The sequence below is a fragment of the Engystomops pustulosus genome, chromosome 1 (genome assembly GCF_040894005.1).
Source record: "Engystomops pustulosus chromosome 1, aEngPut4.maternal, whole genome shotgun sequence".
NCBI lineage: Eukaryota > Metazoa > Chordata > Amphibia > Anura > Leptodactylidae > Engystomops > Engystomops pustulosus.
This window is the reverse complement of record NC_092411.1, coordinates 64,475,003-64,494,085: the sequence shown is the minus strand read 5'-3', so window position 1 is coordinate 64,494,085 and position 19,083 is coordinate 64,475,003. Positions and strand designations below refer to the sequence as shown.

Sequence of the window (19,083 nt, the reverse complement as noted above, 5' to 3'; positions counted from 1 at the left end):
AAGAAAAAAAAAACAAACTTACTAGACAGTTTAATTTTCATTGTCCTTTTTGTAATCTATGCCCTATGTAGTTTTTTTTTTTTTTTTTTTTTTTTTTTTAATTCTGGAGGTTGGCTTTAATATGAAGTATTAGTTATTTGTCTATTTAATACTCAGAGATGTTTATTCCCTTCTAAAACTATTACTAATAAAGTGAAGAAACTAACAGCATAAAAGTAAGGAAAGTTATGGCTCGGCAACACTTATGTGTATCATAAATGGCAACATGATTTAGCCCGGGATCAAATTATGGATGGTGTGCCCAAACAAATGTTGTTGGTCCTTGTTTGAAGGAAGATCGATATAAAAGAGGAGGATCATATTTCAATGGGTTTTCCAGGTAATTGATAGGATAGGTCATCAATATCAGACTGGTGTAAGTTCCCACCGGTCAGCTGTACATGAAACAACCACTGAAAAGAAACGAGGCATCACTGATCTATGTATAGTGGCTAAAAAGCATTACTGCCTTCCTTAATGGAGGTTTCTGGGCATTGGACATCAGGTCTCTGATGATCTATGCAAAGAAAACGTCTTTAGCAAACCAATGGAACAGGTGCCAGATGTGGCACTTTGTGCCCTCTCTGTGGGTGCCCAAGCCATCGACCCAGCACAGAGTTCACCAGACAGAACTCAAAGAATCTTCCTGCAGTCTCAAGTGACTCAAGATATGCTGCTCTCAGTGCAATTTTAGAGTAACACGTTTTTGGCTGCTTGGGACTGCAAGAAGGACCAAATTATCTTTCGGAGGTCCTCCAGCAGGGGGACCCGTACAGGGGGACCCTGGAGAGAAGATACGATGATACTCCAAATTTGCCCTTCTTTCAACTGTATTGGTGTCCTCAAGAGGCAAAGAGTAAAAGTTGTGGCAGAAGAGGTAGCAATGGCTTACTGCTTAAATTGTACTTCTAACAAAGAACAAAAAACCTGAACTCGATCGTAATACTGGCCACCACAAGATAAAAAAGGACTATTGTATTCTCATAAGTAAATCATATAAGACTATGTAACTACTTCTCAAACATAAACCAAAGCTTATTTGTGGTCACCAGCATATCCTGCTTGGGCCCCATTGCTTCAACATACTCCAAAGATGGATCTCAAAATAGAGTCACTAGCACTCAATACAAAACTACTTAGTCCCAGTTCACATCTCTGTTAGGTCATCAGTTATTGTGAGCCAAAACCAGGAGTAGTTCAACACATAGATTAGGTGCAAGTCCTTCCAGAGGGAAGGTAGAATGGAAAGACTTGGGCTTGTTCTGTGTTTTCACTCACAATAACTGATAAAAATAACTTAAGACATAATGGAGAAGATGTGAACTGGGCCGAAGACTGGCCTTGCACAATACGCAGGTATAGACCAAATTGGCATTGCTCCAGACCTCCCCACCACACATGCCAAGCATGGAATTGGGAATAAGCCATTTCCAGAAATTTGAAGGGTCCCCATACATATAATAATAATGCTGGCAAGTGTGCAGTCCTACTCCATTATAAAACAAGAACAAATGTTTCCCACAACTGATAACAACAGTGTCCAAAAGACCCCATTATCTATCTATAATTAGACTCCGGACTATTTGTTTGCAAAATTTGGTACAGCCTCCTGTGCAGATGTGAACATAGCAAGTAAACATAGAAAGCAGGTCAGCCTAAAATATCCAGGCTTTGCCTAAAATTATGGAATGGATCTGGATCAGGTTCAAGTTACATTATGTGGTCAAATTATGGTAAACCGCATATGAATCCCCCATATAGGTTACCATCGATGAGATGGTATATATATCACATACCTTAAGAAACTCAGAATCTAGTAAACTAAAAAATACAATGTGTATATACAGCTCAGAGTTAAAGAGGGGAAATATAGTATTGGCAATGCTTAAATCCAAAATGTCCAATCCATTTTCCCTGGACTTCTGCCATTAGGAGGCTAACAAATCCTACCAAACTTTTGTGGGTTTGGAGGAACTTTCAACCGTGGTTCTCATGTGACCAAGAAGATAAAAATGTGTAGGATAATGTTTTGGGGTTGTCAATGTCATGCAGGCATCTTCTTCCACTAGGTTTGCTTTTGGTATGTCGGCTACAACAAAAACTTGTTTATTCTAGCAAAAACATCCACCCAAATACCCACAACATCAAGAGCCACAAAATCAGGTAAACGCAGCAGTACATTAGAAGACAACTTCTGAGACATTTATTGCTTTTTGGTGGAATGTTTTGAACACACCATCCAGACAGAATAATGGCTTGGTGTGACCATGCAGATCAGCGACTATACAACCACAATGAGGGACCACTGCAGGCACTTTGGATTTGAGCACTACAGCTTTGGATTAGAACTTTTTATTCTTCAACCCTATTCCCACAAAACTAACGGCACATGATGTCTGTGCACATCACACAAGGACACACACAGTGAACTCAAAACAACTGCTCAGCACTCATAGGGCATAGTTTTGTGAATATGTTTTTGAGTTAACAAAAAGGAGGCCGTGTAGAATCAACAAATCTAGCCATGACAACCACTGGGAGCCAAGCGCCAATTTATTGGCTGCAAGGTCTTGAGAAGCCAAGGTTACATCACAGTATGAAGTAACATGCAAAAGTGGCACCAATGAGAAAACTCTTGGCAAGTCAAAGTCTCATGGGCTTTTTGTGATCATAATGTAATCATTTAAGAAAAGCTTCTGAAATGGGTTTAATAATATCATCAAAATCTTCCCAGCTATGACATTTTGGGCCATGGGCCTACATTTAACATTTGTTTTTAAACAGTGACTACAAGCACAGATAGACATAGGTCCCACACTGACACTATATATTTTCAAGGTGTACAGAAAAAAAGGCAATAAGGTCACATCATCATCCATGCCAGGTAAATGGGCATGTTCAGACTGCAGAGGCAGGGGTTCAGCCCAATGGCAATATTAGTGTATGTAAGATCCCATTCATCTACATACCACAAAATACATGGTTGTTTACATACAAACATTGCAACACAAACCACCAAGGAATGCATGTCTATGATATGCTGGCTTATTATTACCATGTGCATTTAACAGAGCATTCATCTCTGCCTAAAAAGAAAAAAAAAATCTGGCGTTTTTGACATGAGTAAGCATTTACACAAAACCTTCATGGATAGAAAAAAGGAAAGGGGCTGCTGAACGGTAACTTTCGAGCATTGCAGATTAGGAACAATTACAAATGGTTTCTCTTCTAGGATGACTATGGTACAAAAATCAAGAGAAAAACACATTCAAATACATATAAATATGTGTGCGTTTCAACATGATGGCAAGACTGTGTGTATGAACACTACAAATGCAATATTATATATGCAAGCTGCTTCGTGTTATATCAGAGAGTGAAGAACTATACAATATGGCATATGCCAGCCTCTGGTAGAACCAGCAACAATTCTAGAATTGGATTTGTACTCTTGTGCCAGGCAGCATCAGTACATGTCGACAGAACCTGGCTCTGCCCCTTATCCATAAATGTAGCAATGACTATCAATGCCAAAAATAGTGAAAAAGAAAAAATAAAATCATGGATGTGTAATATATACACATGTGTGTGTATGAAGGAAGACAAATCCTATATGTACGCGTGTGTGCAGATATGTGCATGTGTAAAAGGGGTGTGACATGCCCCCCCTCTTTTTCCCTTTCTTTTTTTGCAAGGACACCCATCTATTTAGGAGGGAATATCTACCCGGAGTATTATGCAATGGATAGCTCCATAAATATCCAGATTTTATGTTTGCAACACAGCTGACCCCTGCATGGAGACAGTGAAATAGCCTGGCAGTAATGAGAAGAAAGCCATGGTTCTTGTGCCTTATCACAACACAAACATGTAGAATGCCATGGTATAGCTCTTCTCTCTATACACTAGACATACACCACCCGTCACCAGCCAGGGAGGGTCAAGCAAACGAAAAGCTCGCCACCCATCAGTAAAAAGGGGAAAGCTATAGATAGAGAGAAAGGTGTAACGGAGGGCATTGATACACACAGGTGACATTACAGCTGCACACACAAAGAGATCCATCTTTCCGGCAGAGACATCTCCCTGCCCAGCTTGTATTTAATATTGCAGTATTCTCAGCACCACCTCTGTGCCACACACCACACATAGAAGACATTATAGATGGAGCCTTTACATACACCAGATCTAGACGCTCTACCACCATATACACTAGATCTATAGGCATTCTATCACCATATACACTAGACCTATACGCTCTACAACCATATACAATAGAGCTCTACTCTCTACGAGTATATACAATAGACCTGTGCGCTCTATGACCATATACCCTGTATCCATACACTCTAGGACCATATACCCTGTATCCATACGCTCTAGGACCATATACACTAGACCTATACGCTCTAGGACCATATACACTAGATCTATACGCTCTATGACAAAATGAGGGGATTTTTGTATTCCATGCACAGGGTCTAGAATTCCTCCTTTGCAAGCCCTGGTTGCTATGCCAACAAACATTAAAACATGAACGACAGATAGGGGACGGGGGAGGGTAACCAGGAGATGCAAATCTCTTTTTATGGAGGGAGGGGTGGTGATGGGGTTGAGGGTGCCAGGATGAGGTGAGGGGAAGGTGCAGCACAAGACGGTGGGGGGGTACTGGGAGGAGGAGGAGGGGGGATGGGTGATGGCAGCAGCAATGGGAGAAGAACATGTAGCCGGCAGCAGAGGGGAGATGATGATAAATAAGAGGAGCCGCTCCTCGCTCGCTTCTTACCAAAGATGCTGATTTGATTGTAGCGAATCGCTCGCGGGTCCGGTAATGAAGTGCCTGACTTTGCACTGACGGGGTAGGCCGCAGCTCAGGCCTGGGATCCCTGTGGTCCGCCTCATCCCTTATGAATGCATGATCCTGCAGGAAGGGGTGAAAAGCAGGAGAGAGGAGTGTGCTGTGGCCCCGGCTGCGGCAGCGTGTCTCTCAGCCCTCCGTCCGCGCCAGCACGGCTCTATGAGATGCATAGTTTAACGTGATTCCCGCACCCTCCCTCCCGCCCGCCCCCCCGGCCGTCTCTCCCGCTGTCTCACTCCCCGTTGTCCCCCCTCTGGTGTTTTGCTCGGTGATGGCCGATGTCTCTGTAGCGGTGGTGGCGGTGCTGATGCTGGAGGTGGTGGAGGCTGCGGTGCCCGGGGCTCAGTCCCTGCAGCAGCTGCCACCGGGGCGAGAGGAGAGGCAGCGGCAGCCCATTGCAGCTGGAGCTGGCTGGGGTCAGCTGATCCGGTTCTAGAGCCGCTGCTTGTGTGGTGGTGGTGATGGTGGAGGCTCCGGCACGGCAGCAGCAGCAGCTTCCCTAGCAGCTCCACAATCCCATCCAGCCGGAGGAGGAGGCAGAGGAGGAGGGGACGGGGAGGGAATCTATGGAGATATATTTATTTATATCGCACACGTACACACTCACACACTAAGTACACAGCGGCAGTGCTCCCGCACACACACCCGGCAGCACATGCCCCCTCCCTCTGTGCAGCCGCCGCCGCCGCTGCCTCCTTTTGTCTTTTAGATGCTACTGCCGCCGCCGCTGCTCTATTTTTGGGCTTTGGTTGTGCAGTCTCCGCCCCGTGTGGCTGCACTAGATGTGTGTGTATATGCGGCCCGGTGCCCGCCGCGCAGGCTGATGCCGCCGCCGCTCGGGTGCGCTGCTCGGTTCTAGCACTTTCCAGCCTCGCTGAGGAGGGAGCACTGGAAAATTTTTTTCTCTTTTAAAGAGACAGAACCGAGCAGTAAATCTATGACATTTCCACAGCTGTGACAGGCAGGGAACACCCCCAAAATGGTGGCGGCGGCGGCAGTGATGTACATGACACACAGGCCTGCACTGGCGCCCGACTACTGACTACATGTCATACAAGCAGTGGTATCACCAATGGCTATCATAGGCCGTGCCCTCACCTGTACAACCAGCACTCAAATATAGTCCAATAATGGAGCCCTCCCTCTATGTTATTATAGGTATATGCAGTGACCCTCCGGAGAACCAGAGGTCCCTCACAAGACACCCCAATGTGAAGGCTGCTAGGGTCTCAATACTAGGGCTTAATAAAGGCTGGGCCCAAGGAAGCGCTGCTGATACTACACCTCAGATGGAGGGTGCACTGGTCATGGAGATTACCAATTCATGGTGACCTGCTCTTACAACTATGCAGTAGCCATGGCAAGCTTCAGAGATGCTTCCCAGGGCTCTGTACATCCTTACTATTCATTTTGCCACCAAGGCCACGTTCACATATTGACACACAATCCAAGCGCATCAGGGAGGAGTAAATCCCAATTGCATAAGAGTTTGTGCACTGCTGGTATACCAAGCAAAACATGCATTGCCGTTAGATCTAGTTCACACCTGCTTTGGACTTCCGCTATTAACTTCTCTCGCAAAAATGATAATAACGAAAGTCTAATAACAACAATGGACTCCTAAGAGAAGTGGTGCAAATGGACACTTGCAGAAGCCATTTATGTTTTTGTGTGTTCTGCAGATTCCAACCAATTTTCTGCTCAAGTCTGGACACCAACGGAAGCCTTTAAAATTCCATGGACATTAGTGGAATTTTTAATGGACCTGGTAGACTCACGTTAATATCATATTTGTAACAGACATGAAAAGCAGAAAGCCAGTCGCAGGTGTGAGATGGGCTTTAGGCAGTTACTCCTCTCCAATGCGCTTCAATATTATAATAATAATAGTTTGTTATAATGCACACACAGATTACACAGAGCTTGCAGTTCATTCACAACATGTGAACAAGGCCTCAGACCTTCTTTCCCCCATCAGGATTTTGTTTTTAGAAAAAATGTTGGACACCACATGATATAACCCAACAGACCCCATTGTAGTAATTTGGGTTCTCAGGCTCAGTTCAACATTTTGGATCTATTGATCTAGTATTTATTTTTCAGCTCCAATGACAGAACAGTATCCCAAAGTCAACTTTTAGGTTTAGTGTCATTATTACATTATAATGGTCATCAGGTTATACTGAGTAGACACAAACATTTCCCTGTCACTTGTAGCCTATGAAAAGGGTCACTCGGAAAGTGACCCGGGCACAGCTATTGTTTGTTGAGCTGACCCTTACAACAATGGACTACAACACATTTACGTGTCTAAACAACAATGAACTATGCCAAAAAATGGAGTTTGCTGAATAAAGGGGATTGTCATCGTGATGATCTCCCCCATGAATAGCACCATTCAGCCAATTATCTGTGATTTGTCACTGAACATTGATGTCACAGTAAAGGTCCACCCTTCCTAAAAGGTTTCTGTTGTATCTTGTCCACCTCAGTGACCATTACTAGTACAATGTGTGATACTTACACACACATACAAACAATGCAATGAACATTGTTCTATTGTTACATTGCCGGGGCTGTACTAATGGCTACCCTATAAGCTCCAGGGCATGTGCATTTATTAAAAGCGCCTATTGGAACATTCTTTATAAAAATTAAACATACAAACATTCATAACTCCCTTTTTTCCTTTCACTAGTTTTATCCCGATTGATCACCCTAGTTTGTTTAGGTTTTCAAATCAAAATGTATATGTAGAAAACATTTTTAATTTGTATGAAGAATTATCCACATAGTTCCTTCAAGTAAATAAAGACAATAATTTGAAAACTAATATTGTGCCAAATCAATCATAAATGGATTCACTGACCTTATACTACAAATTTAAGGAGCCAACAACCATATTGATGGCCAGTAATGTAAAAGACCTCTACACACATCCACACACAGACACTATAGGTAAATAGGCAATTTCCTCCTCCTCCTCCTCCTCCTCATACACCTCATCCTCCAGTCATGTAAGAGTATGCTCATTTGGGGCAGATTTTTATAGAAAGTCCATTACTCGGATGCAGTTCACACCTCCGTTGTCTCAGTTTATTGGACGTGCTGAGATAATTTAGAGATTAGGCTGCATTCACATGTTCTGAATGATGTGCGTTTAGAAAATACTTTGCTCAATCACATTGGTATTTTACGGGGGATGCCACAAGTCGCATTTTTGAACCGTTTTAAAGCATGTGTTTGTAAACGGACTGAAACCGCATTCTTTAAAACAGTCCAAAAACACGATGTGTGGCATAAACCTAACTGGGACACATGCGATCCACATATTTTTGCATCAGTTTTGCACCTGTTCTGAGAGTTTCATCACTCCTCAAGATAAAGGATGCAAAACTGAAAATGGTGAGGTGTGAACTGGCCCTTTAAAGAAATAAAATACAATAAATCTGCCATGGGCAGACCCCAAGGCTAGGTTCACACAAGGCTTTTATTTTGTGTTCTGAAATGCAAAAAAAAAAAAAAACACATACTTTACTACATAAATAAAATGTGGTTTTTCCTATTTCCTTCTCTTACAAAATACAAAAATAAAGCACTGTGTGAATCCAGCCCAGATAATTAAAGGAAGCAAATACAGGGCTACAACTGGTGGAGTCTGTGCAGATGCTGGAGCTACATAGTAGTCATGCCATTACTTTTTATATATGGTAAATGTGGAGACAAATGTGGCAGGTTAATGTGCATGTGTGTTATTTGTACTATATACATAGTAATTGAAGACGTAGAACTATATCTATCCTCCTGACATAGCCCACTGAATAGAATTACTTACCTTTTTGGGAATGAAGGAAGAGGTGGAATCGAATGTACAGCTGTAACTTTGCATTGAGCTCAGGTCTGGGCTCATATCATCTAGAACTTCTTGCATGCTATTGACACTGCTGCTCTGGCTACCCGTACTGACGGACATACTTGGTATGGAATGGTTGCTACCCAGGCTATCCATTTTTCTGGTCAAGTTTGTCACATGTTCACTGTCCTATAAGGAATATACAGGGACATTACCATTACTGGTCACAGCCATTTCTAACATACATTCTGTTAATTTGCAGACATAAAAACACTGTATGAGCGTATAGTTATCAGTCTTAACCACTTCATGCTAACCATTATTTCTATTAATTTGAGTGGTAGAAAATAGGAATGTGTGAGTATAATATATTTTATATACACGCAGACATCCATGTAACCACTTTAAATATCAATTAAAAAAATGATTCAATCATCATGCAATTAAAATCAGAGACCAACAAAGAAATTCTCATCATCTCCTGATCGGAGAAAGTGGCAAGTAAAGAATAAAATGGGGATGGTTGTTCTCACGTATTATAGTCATAGTGCAGGCTAAATGAAGTATACATATTCAATATTCAGGCATTGCTAATCATTTGTTATGTCAAATGTATCACATAGAAGTGGTATCAAACTCTATTCAGATTTTTTTGTAAAAACTATAGAGAATAAAATGCAGGTTTCTGGTACCATATATAAACCAAATAAAAAAAAAAATCACAAACAATACTGCATGAAAGAAATAAAATTGTACACATACGTATATTTTATAGAAAATCTAGTTTAAAAAAGGTGACAATTATGTGTTATCACTGAAACCTCCAGCTTAGCCTCTTGGCGAATATCAGGCATATTAGCTATAAAGGCAGTCCTCAGGTTACGTACAAGATAGGTTCTGAAGTTGAATTTGTATGCAAGTCGGAACTCTATTTTATCATTGTAACCCCCACAATAAAGCTTAATTGAAGACACCTCTGATAACGGTTATAGCTGTTTATTTATAGCCTAAGGCTAAAGTACAGTAAATTATCAACATCCAGAGGTCCGTTTGTAACTAGGGATCGTATGTAAGTCGGCTGTTCTTAAGTAGGGAACCCCCTGTATACTTTTAAACCATGTACAATACTGTTACATGTACAGGTCTGTAATTTCCATGTAAGGATTTTAGCAAATAAAATATTTGTCTAAATACAACTAAAAGCACATACAGTAGATTACTTCATAATTCACAACTCAAGTCCTTAGCAGAATATATTTCCCATATATCACAAGGGTTCAGCATTTAAAAATTATAATTCATATTTTTTCATTATTATGGACTTTAACCTGTAAATATCTTGTAATATTTTGCTGCATGTGATGCAAATCCAAGTGCACCAGTCCCTAAACAGTTAAATTCTTTACATGAACAAATATCAGCAAAACATTTCTGCTCCACTTTCTGACAATTGCAAAATTTACAAACTCCATTCAGATGGAGACAACAGTGGCAGATATTTCATCAACCAATAAGACATCAACAGTTCATAAAAATATTTTACTGCCCCAAACATGGATGATTCACTAAAACAGAGCATAAGTTTTACAAATAAAATCTATATATAAATAAAAATGTATTATAAGGTTTCAAATGGTACAAAAAAGGTAAAAAAGTAAAAAAAAAAAAAAACAACAAAAAAAAACAAAACACAGTTCCACGCCAAGATTAATAGAAATCCATATTTCACTATTAAAATAATAACAGAACAATGGCAAGACTGAAGACTGCTGAATTTTCACAATGGTGGCAAAAACTTTTGCCTAAAATTTCAAGAATCCTTGTGCACACAATGTATAAAGAAAAAAAAAAAACACATACAATGTGTGTGAAAATTGACCTGTGGTGCGGATTTTTAACCCTAACCCTAACGTCGATTTAAAAAAAAAAAAAAAAAAAATCTGATAAATTTCAAAGCTGTGGGTCAACAAAGCAACAGCACGCCAAAACCGAAAAAAGGACAGCAGCGCTCCAACGAATAGTGAAAGAAAAGGGAAAAATAAAAAATGCCTGGCTTGATGGTGCGTCCACACGTTCAGTTTTTCAGATGCAGTTTTTAGAGCCAAAAGCAGGTTTGGATGATAATGTGTTGAAACAAATAATTGAAAAAGGTGCTGCTCCTGCTCCTTCCATTCCTGGTTTGGGCATCAAAAATTGTAACTGAAAAAATGAAGGTGTGGACACACCCCGGGAATGTCACAGCAATGGTAAAAGAACTTTTAGATTTTTAACCCATTTTGCATTGATGCAGATTTTGTTTACTTTACTGGAATGTAAATGAGATGCTTTGGATTTTCACTTTCTGCATAAAAAAGGCACCATTTGTTTGTTTGTTTTTTCTTTTTTGCAGCAGCTCCCTAGCACATATACTGCTACATGGCTTTGGCCAGTATTGTAGCAGGCAGAACTACATTATAAAAAAACCAGATGTCTGGTTTGCATGGAATCTATTAGACTAGATAGTTGATGTATGTTAAAACATATGATAAAAGTGAAAAGAGGGTGGACTGCCTGTAGCTCCCTAGAGAGCCCATTTATTGTATAGTGTATACTAAAATATCTAATTAAATGGTCAACATGCAATACTACATAATGGCAGCCAGCCAGAGCTATAAGTAATCTTGCGGCCAATCAATATGCATGGTGCCAGTATCTGGGATATAACACTAAACAATGTTACAGGCCACATGTACAATCAAGACTACGTTGTTTTATTACCTCCACATTACGTCCTCCTCATTTCTACCTCCAAAAAGTTAGAGGTCCAAAACTGGTTTTAAACTTTTTTTTTTTTTAAGGCATAACAGAAGGACTGATGTAACCCATTCCCTTAAAGGGGGTTTCCAACAAATCAAAGTTAGGCACTATCCTGTGGATAGGGCCTAACTTGCCAATTTGTGGGGGTCTCAGTGATGAGACCCCAGTAGATCACGAAAACAAGTTACCTCTGGCAGACACCTAGTCTCTCACAGAGAGCAATTTTCATCAGCAAGTTGGGCCCTATCCACAGGAGAGGGACTAACTTGTATTAAAGGGGTTTTCCCACAAATCAAAGAATGGTGGCACACAATAAGAAAGATTGGATCTTCTCACACATATATAGATGTACATTTCTTCATGCCTTACCTCATCATCTTCCTGAGACTCATTTAATGGCCCGTTTCGGGATTCCTGGAAGAGTATTTTTTTCATTTTCCTGTACTGTAAATTGTCCAGCTCCCTGACAGCGTCCTTAGTCCTCTGGATGAGGTCTATAAGAACACGCATTGGCCTCTCCCTGCGCACAAAGTCATGCTACAATCCAAGAAAGGAGAAGTGTCATTATTGGAATACTTGACTTCTATTACGGTTAGAATTGTTTTAATGCAAGTGTTTTGCACTTTACTTTTTACCATTATTGTGGTGATTGACTTATGTGGCATTCCCATTACAGCAAATAAATACTGTTATACAACATACCTTCTGTACCAGTTCCTCAGAAGCTTTCTATAGAATGATAGCAAGCAGAGATCTAGAAAACTATTTTTACTTCCATAGAAATCTGTCCCTGGTCATGTGGTGTCAAACAGACGCATGAGCCGTTATTAAATCACTCAGCGCCGATTACTCTCTATAACACATAGGAGACGTGCACCTGTGTGATATCACATGACCATGGACAGATTTCTAACACTGGAAGTACACATAAAAGCTTTCTATAAGATGACAGCAAGCAGAAATCTAGAAAACCGAGGGATTGATACAGAATGTATATTGGAAAATTCTACAACTTTTCATCACACAAAATAACATAAAGTTGGTGAAACCACACTTTGTCTTTAAGCATTGACAAATCTATAGATTGTAGGAATTATACATGACCTGTAGACTCCATCTACTACAGGATGGGAAATTAATTAATTCTAAATCTGTAATTTTAATAAACCCCTGTAAATATTACTGCAATAATGAGAATAGTAGTTATTGATGTAGACAAATGTTCTTTGGATATAAGTTTACATTTCACATCACAGGACTGGGAAAGGAAAGGATCAATGTCCTATTCCCAGTGATACTGCTGGTTCGGGGGAGATTCCCCTCAAATAAATGTAGAACAAAATCCACTAATTATTTAGCACTTTATAAAAACGTATAATATTGTTTTAATATACTATATAACATTATAGGAAACCTACCCCATGGATGCAGTGCTTATAAACCAGGCACACTTACATGCGGAGTGTGACTCCGGAAACGGGATCCGTTCTTCTTGCTTCTAATAGCTTAGTTTTTGAGATAGTCTTTTAAACCGTGAATTATCAGACCACAGAGCTATAAGGGGCTTCTGTGATCTAGACAAGAGCCTCGGAGGCTCATTTGCATATTTCTAAAAGATTGTTTTCTTAAAAGCTAAGCCATTGGAAACGAAAAGAATAGATCCTGTTACAAGAGGCACACACCAGCATGTACGTGCGCTTGGTTAAGAAGCACCGCATCCATGTGGTAGGTTTCCTTTACTACTTTAAAAACTAGTTTTAAACATAGTTGATAAGGTGACTGTATAGAAAGATTTAGAAAATCTTTAGATAGAAAATGGGGCATATATTTCAGGTCTTTTAAGGTTTAATGTGTGTGACAAACTCCTTGAAATGCTAAGAAAAAATGCAAGCAAAGCGCTAATTGATCAGATAAAACAGTCAGTTTTCCACAAGTTGTACTCAGACTGCAATGCAAGTGTGAAAAAGGCCTCTTACTGTGTCAGAAGTTGGATGATAAATCAGGAGTACTTTAGGACTGTCTAGTAGTTCAATGCACCTACAAATGGGGATGTGGCCTAAATTTTCTGGTACACACTCCCTTTTGAAGCAAAAAGAGTTGAAAAACTTTTGCTAAATATGGTGCTAAATATAAAAGTGAATTTTTTCTCTTTGGTGAACATTGCAACAAAATTCTCTTTGATAAATCAGTCTCAATATCTATAAGCGTAATGGAAAGAGTTATCACTCCCACTTCCCCATGACTAAATATTAGTACAAAACTTTATTTGTAGTATATGGTTCCAAATTTAATGCAAACTAATGAGATTTGCAGAGTTATCCAAAAATTATACACCACTGATTTAATTATTATTATGGATTTGGAGAGTTGCAAAAAGAAAATTGCTACAAAAAATGCGGCAATATCCTTAAAACCATCACATGTCTTATCACCCCAAGTGCTTCTAATATATTAAAATAACAACTACAGATCTGTGGGGTGAAAGGTAAAAGCAGACCAATCCAGCCTGACAGATGCAACAAGGTGAAATGACAATGAACCCATGTGTATGTTTACTAGAGAGCAAAAAGGTTAGCAGACAGATGACTCAACCCCCATAATGAATCATCATAAATCTATGAGCCTGTTAAGAGATTACCTGTGGGTCCTGGATGTAGAACAGGCAGGCTATGGGCTGGCAGGGATAAGACATTGTCTACACAAAGATAAACAGCCCCGAGTTCTGGAAATCTGCTAGAAGTTCACGGGGCCTCAGGTGGGATTCAGATATCCCAGTGCATGTTCTGTGTACGGAGGTAGGAGATGTGCTACTCGGTTTATAAACATTATTTGAGGCAGTGTTTTTAGATGTTATGGGGTTTCCCATTTTACTTTTAAGCTTTTGAAACCAAAACCAGGAGGAGTGGATAGGAAAAGAAGTGTCCACTACACAGCAGTGTAGGGATCATTTACTTAGGGTGGTGGCACACGTGGCATTTTGAACCCTTTTTGGGCCGTTTTTAAGCAGTCCATTAAAAAATGCATTACAAAGTTTTGGTTTTTAAATGCATCTGTTTTTTCCATGTGTCAGTAATTATCATAATTAGGGGAAAAAAACCAGCACAAAAACTGGTTCAAAACGCCATGTGTGCCACCGGCCTTAGGGTCGCGAATCGCACTTTTGTCAGACTGTTCATCTTTTTCAGGGATCAAACGGCTTGGACAGGTATTTAATAGGTGTCTGCGCTGGGATTATGTTGCACGCAATTGTTTTTTGGCACAGCTGCGCTTACTTTCATGGAAAAAAGTTTGGGGGGCGTGCCATTAGTTGGTCCGACGGATTCAGACTCGGGATTTAACTTTTTTTTTTTTGCTATTTATTTATAGTGCTGGAGTAGCTGGGGAAGTACCCTAAGGGGAGATTTTTCTCTCCTAATGTATTTTGTTGACACTGACATGTTTAGGAAATATTGATGATAGTATATGTACTGCTACATTCATCAAATTAACTGTAAAATCTGCATGTCTACAAAACCTTTGTTATGTACATTGATGACCTTTCAATAATAAACATGTGATGGGTTTGCAGCTAAACTTTCAAATTGTGCCGCAATCCAACGCACTTACATGCACCACTTAAAAGAATGTGAACTCTGTCAGACCTGAGCGGGGAAGTGACACATTTAGGAAATTGAGCGCACAATCTTAGGGAATCAGAGCACAGTGCATTATCGGCATGACCTCCAGCAGACGGGTGAGTAAATGAGCCCCATTATTTTAACTCCTTTTTCAGTTTGAAGCTAAAAGCAGGTGTGAATCTCAATGAGGCTGCTTTTCCCATGTTCACGTTTACTGCTGCAGGCAAGGGTCATAATGGGTGAGGACATATAATTGAGAGGTGCTACTCCTATCTTTTTCACTCCACTCTTGGTTTTGCCATCAAATACTACATCTGAAAACATCATTGTGGGAAAAATGGCCAAGGCCGCCTTTTTGAGACGCAATGCATCGACTCAAACCGTGATCACAGGGTGAGGCAACATTGCGTTTTCTATCGCATTTGCCAAATATGATGGAAACGCAATGTTCAACATGCGATCACGATTCGATCTCAAAATGCACCAAGCGTTCTTACACTGCAAATATTCTGTGGAGTTGTGGTAAAGCACAAAAATTAGAAGCAGTTTGATGCAAAACTGGTTTTTAAAAATCCAACCTTAGGCTTCCTGCACACAAACCATGGATCTCTTTAGTTGTTGCAGTCAAAAGTGTTGCAAGGTAAGGCTACATTCACACTGCCGCATGGGGGGAATATGTTCGGCCGATATACACCCCCCACAGAAGGCAATGGGCGCACGGCTACGGTACGGCGGGCAACGGCAGTGTGAATCCAGCCTAAGGCTACATGCACACTGCCGTTGCCCGCCGTACCGTAGCACGGTGGGCACACAGCAGCACGCGGGGAGAGAAGGAGGTGGTGAGCACTGTTCACCCCCACCCATCTCCATAGGAACATATGGCGCACGGCGCCGTAACAAGGGGAGAGATAGGACATGTCCTATCTTTTCCCGAGGTACGGAGCAGTACGGTGCCGTGAGGCCATAGAAGTGTATGGGGGACGCATGTCAGCCATATATATGTCCCCCATACATGTGTCACATTCCCCCAGAGGAAGGCTAGCAACGAAACGCGCGTTGGGGAGCTTCCTGTCTGTGGCACACTCGGGGTATACTAGACACCAGGGGTAAGCAATGTCCTCTCGGTTATTCTGATTGAACTTTAACCTAAGTATGGAGACATAAGTCTAAAATGTTTAGATATGCACTAGCACTTTGACATACAGGTTGAGACATCTTGGCAATAAACCATTTGCACTAGCACTTTAAAGATATAGAGTGATTGGGCTATATGCTGTATCAAAAACAAAAAGTGCAATATTGTATACTTATGAAATTGATACCCCCGCCCCCTTACTAATGTTCCCACAGTGATTTGATATGATCAAATGTGATGATTTTCCATCTTCGCTCCCATGGATACCTGCATGTTGCCCCCCCCCCCCCCCCTTTACCTTGAATTTTAATATATCTGTACTGGTGGTGTAAAAATTTCAAATAAAGATTGTATTATTTTATTTTGGTGTGTAAATTGGCCTAATTTCTAAATAGGTGTCTATGTGTGTGAATGTAGCCTAAGACAGTACAGAGTCAGTGTAGACAGTCTTAGGCTACACAGGATTCCTATAAGAGTGTTAAACTATGACAAATTAATCATCCAGCGTAAGACTGTCTAGTTGTGCACTGAAAACTGACAGAAAACTGTCAGTTTAGCACTATTTATGTTGCCAAGCCATACCCACTTTTCATGGGCCATGCCCTTTTTATCTTACGGTTCATTAAAGTGCCTGAAAACTTTCTAAAACCCTTAAAAACACATCTGTTTCACATTTATCAAGTGCAAACTACGACAGAATTATGTTGTAAATAAATGAACCCATTGAAGTTGAGGGATTTTTGTTTTTTTGGCATGGGATCACCTTTTTAATTCTACAGCCATATGACAACTTTTTATTCAAATTTTTATGGTAGGCGTTTCGATATTTTGGGATAGGGGATAAACTAAATAAAATAAAAATCTTGGGTATTTTATATGTGTTTTAGGCAAAAATTCAAAAAATTTTTTTCCTGTTATTTTAGGCCCCCCTAGGGTACTTGGGCCCTAAGGAGTTTGATCACTTCTACAATATGCTGCAATACAACTTTATTGCAGAATTTTGTCAATATTCTGCTTCTATATTACAGTTGGACTATATTCCAGCTGTCATGGCAACTCACGGGGAGAACCAATCACCATCTAAAATCTAACAGGTTAACTGTGGCAATAGGCGTCAGCACCAGCCATGCCAGTTAATGGCAAGTTTCAGCTGTATAATACAACTGACATCCGCCGCATATGGAGAGGGTTCAGTCCATTAAATTATGTGGCTGTGGCCAACACTTTAGGATTTCATTGCTTGTCATTCATTAGGACTAATCAGATTGTGGGACGCCTCGACAATTTTAGTTCTGAAACCACAGCAAGATAACATATGGGCCCACATTTATCAAAACCAGTGCCGAGGACACCAGATTCATGAATTGTGGCGCATGGCCTTCATGAATCTTACGCCCTCTGCATTGCTCTGGAAGTGTGCACAGTTTCTTATTTTTCTGGTGCACTTTGTTCATGCTGCAGCATTGTTGCGCACAGACCGACTTACCACTAACGCGCCCATTTTGGAGCACATGTTTTCTATCTTGTTGGGCACAGTGCAGCTGCGACACAAAACTGGCGCAGACACTTTATATTTATATGTGCAAGAAGTTTGCACGTTCTTTTCAGTGCAAAGTCAGACAGAAAACTGCTGCAAACACTTTAAATGTCGTTCCTTTTCATATGGTCCATGACTCATGCTTTGTGTGCTGTTGTATCATAGTCTGAGTACAGTGCAGCGGATGGGACTCCTTGCATCATAATGATTTTGGAACCAAACAGTAATTATGACTATATATCACTAAAATGCCTGGATTTCCGCCCTTGGCACTGTGGTTGGTCTGTGAATTCAAGCCACTGCTGTGATTCACAGACAGACCACAGTTGTCTATTTTAGCCCTACAGTAGTGTCAGACACAGACTCCCACTGGAAACAATTGGAGGCCGATTTAGGGAATTGTTTAACCCCAACACTGATGCATGTAGGATCAATGTGAGAAAATGGAGAATGGCCATATGGCTAAATATGTGATGGTTACTGAAAAAAAATTGGAATCTTAAACACCCGATTTAAAAGCAGAAAGCAAATCCTGTGTCTGCGGTCTACAATTTAAAGAGAACAGAAGCTTTATTACCCGCAGCAGCTCTGCTGATGTGGGCCGTTCCTGAGGTATTTTCTGCAAGCAGTAGTCCACAAATCCCCTGAAAGAGTCTGACCTGAAAAGACAGATAAAATTCAGTTAAATTCATAGTTTTCGTTAAAAGCAGTTACCAGTGCAGTAATAATGAAAATATGGCCAATCACTAGTCAGTCTGGGGAGGGGGTCGTACCCCAATAACAAATACATTATTACACTTTTAGGCTTTGTTCTCTTGGTACTAAAATGTTGTGGAAATTACCTGCAATTTACAGTAGGTGGAAAAAAAATAAATAAATAGAAAACACTGCAGAACTGGCACATTATACTTGGCAGATTTTTTTTTTGTACAGTGTGTAAATAAGATTTCTTAATCATATGCTTTGCTACATATTCTCTGACAGACAACCTGCACAATTTCAGTCCCTCAGCATGTCAGTTCAGTGGGGCAAATTTTGAGATCCCCGATCCGGACGGTGCGACAAAGATGAAGTCAGGCGCGATTCACGTCGCTTGTGCGCCCACTTCCTGCATCTGTCGCTTCCTGCTGAGGTCCGCTGGAGTTCACCTTCTTCTTCCCGGAGCTTGTAAGTGCGTGTCTTGCGACACAATTTACATTTTAAATCCCGTATGTAGTCTGAATCCGTTGGGTTGTCCGACGGCCACGT

At 40.7% G+C, this 19,083-nt stretch overlaps 1 protein-coding gene across 5 annotated transcripts in view; it reads right to left on the bottom strand.

The window, feature by feature from the left end:
• The window catches only part of TAOK3 (TAO kinase 3), a 152,209-nt gene that overhangs the window by 63,895 nt on the left and 69,231 nt on the right, over positions 1–19,083 (bottom strand). For 4 of the 5 annotated variants that reach the window (XM_072142333.1, XM_072142363.1, XM_072142355.1 and 1 more), the window contains exons 11-14: positions 18,413–18,494; positions 11,916–12,083; positions 8,733–8,939; positions 4,826–4,960 (exon numbers count right to left, since the gene is read on the bottom strand). In XM_072142333.1, the coding sequence (XP_071998434.1) occupies positions 4,826–4,960; positions 8,733–8,939; positions 11,916–12,083; positions 18,413–18,494 (592 nt within the window). The remainder of the gene's footprint in view (positions 1–4,825; positions 4,961–8,732; positions 8,940–11,915; positions 12,084–18,412; positions 18,495–19,083) is intronic. The other variant, XM_072142372.1, reaches the window with a different exon arrangement.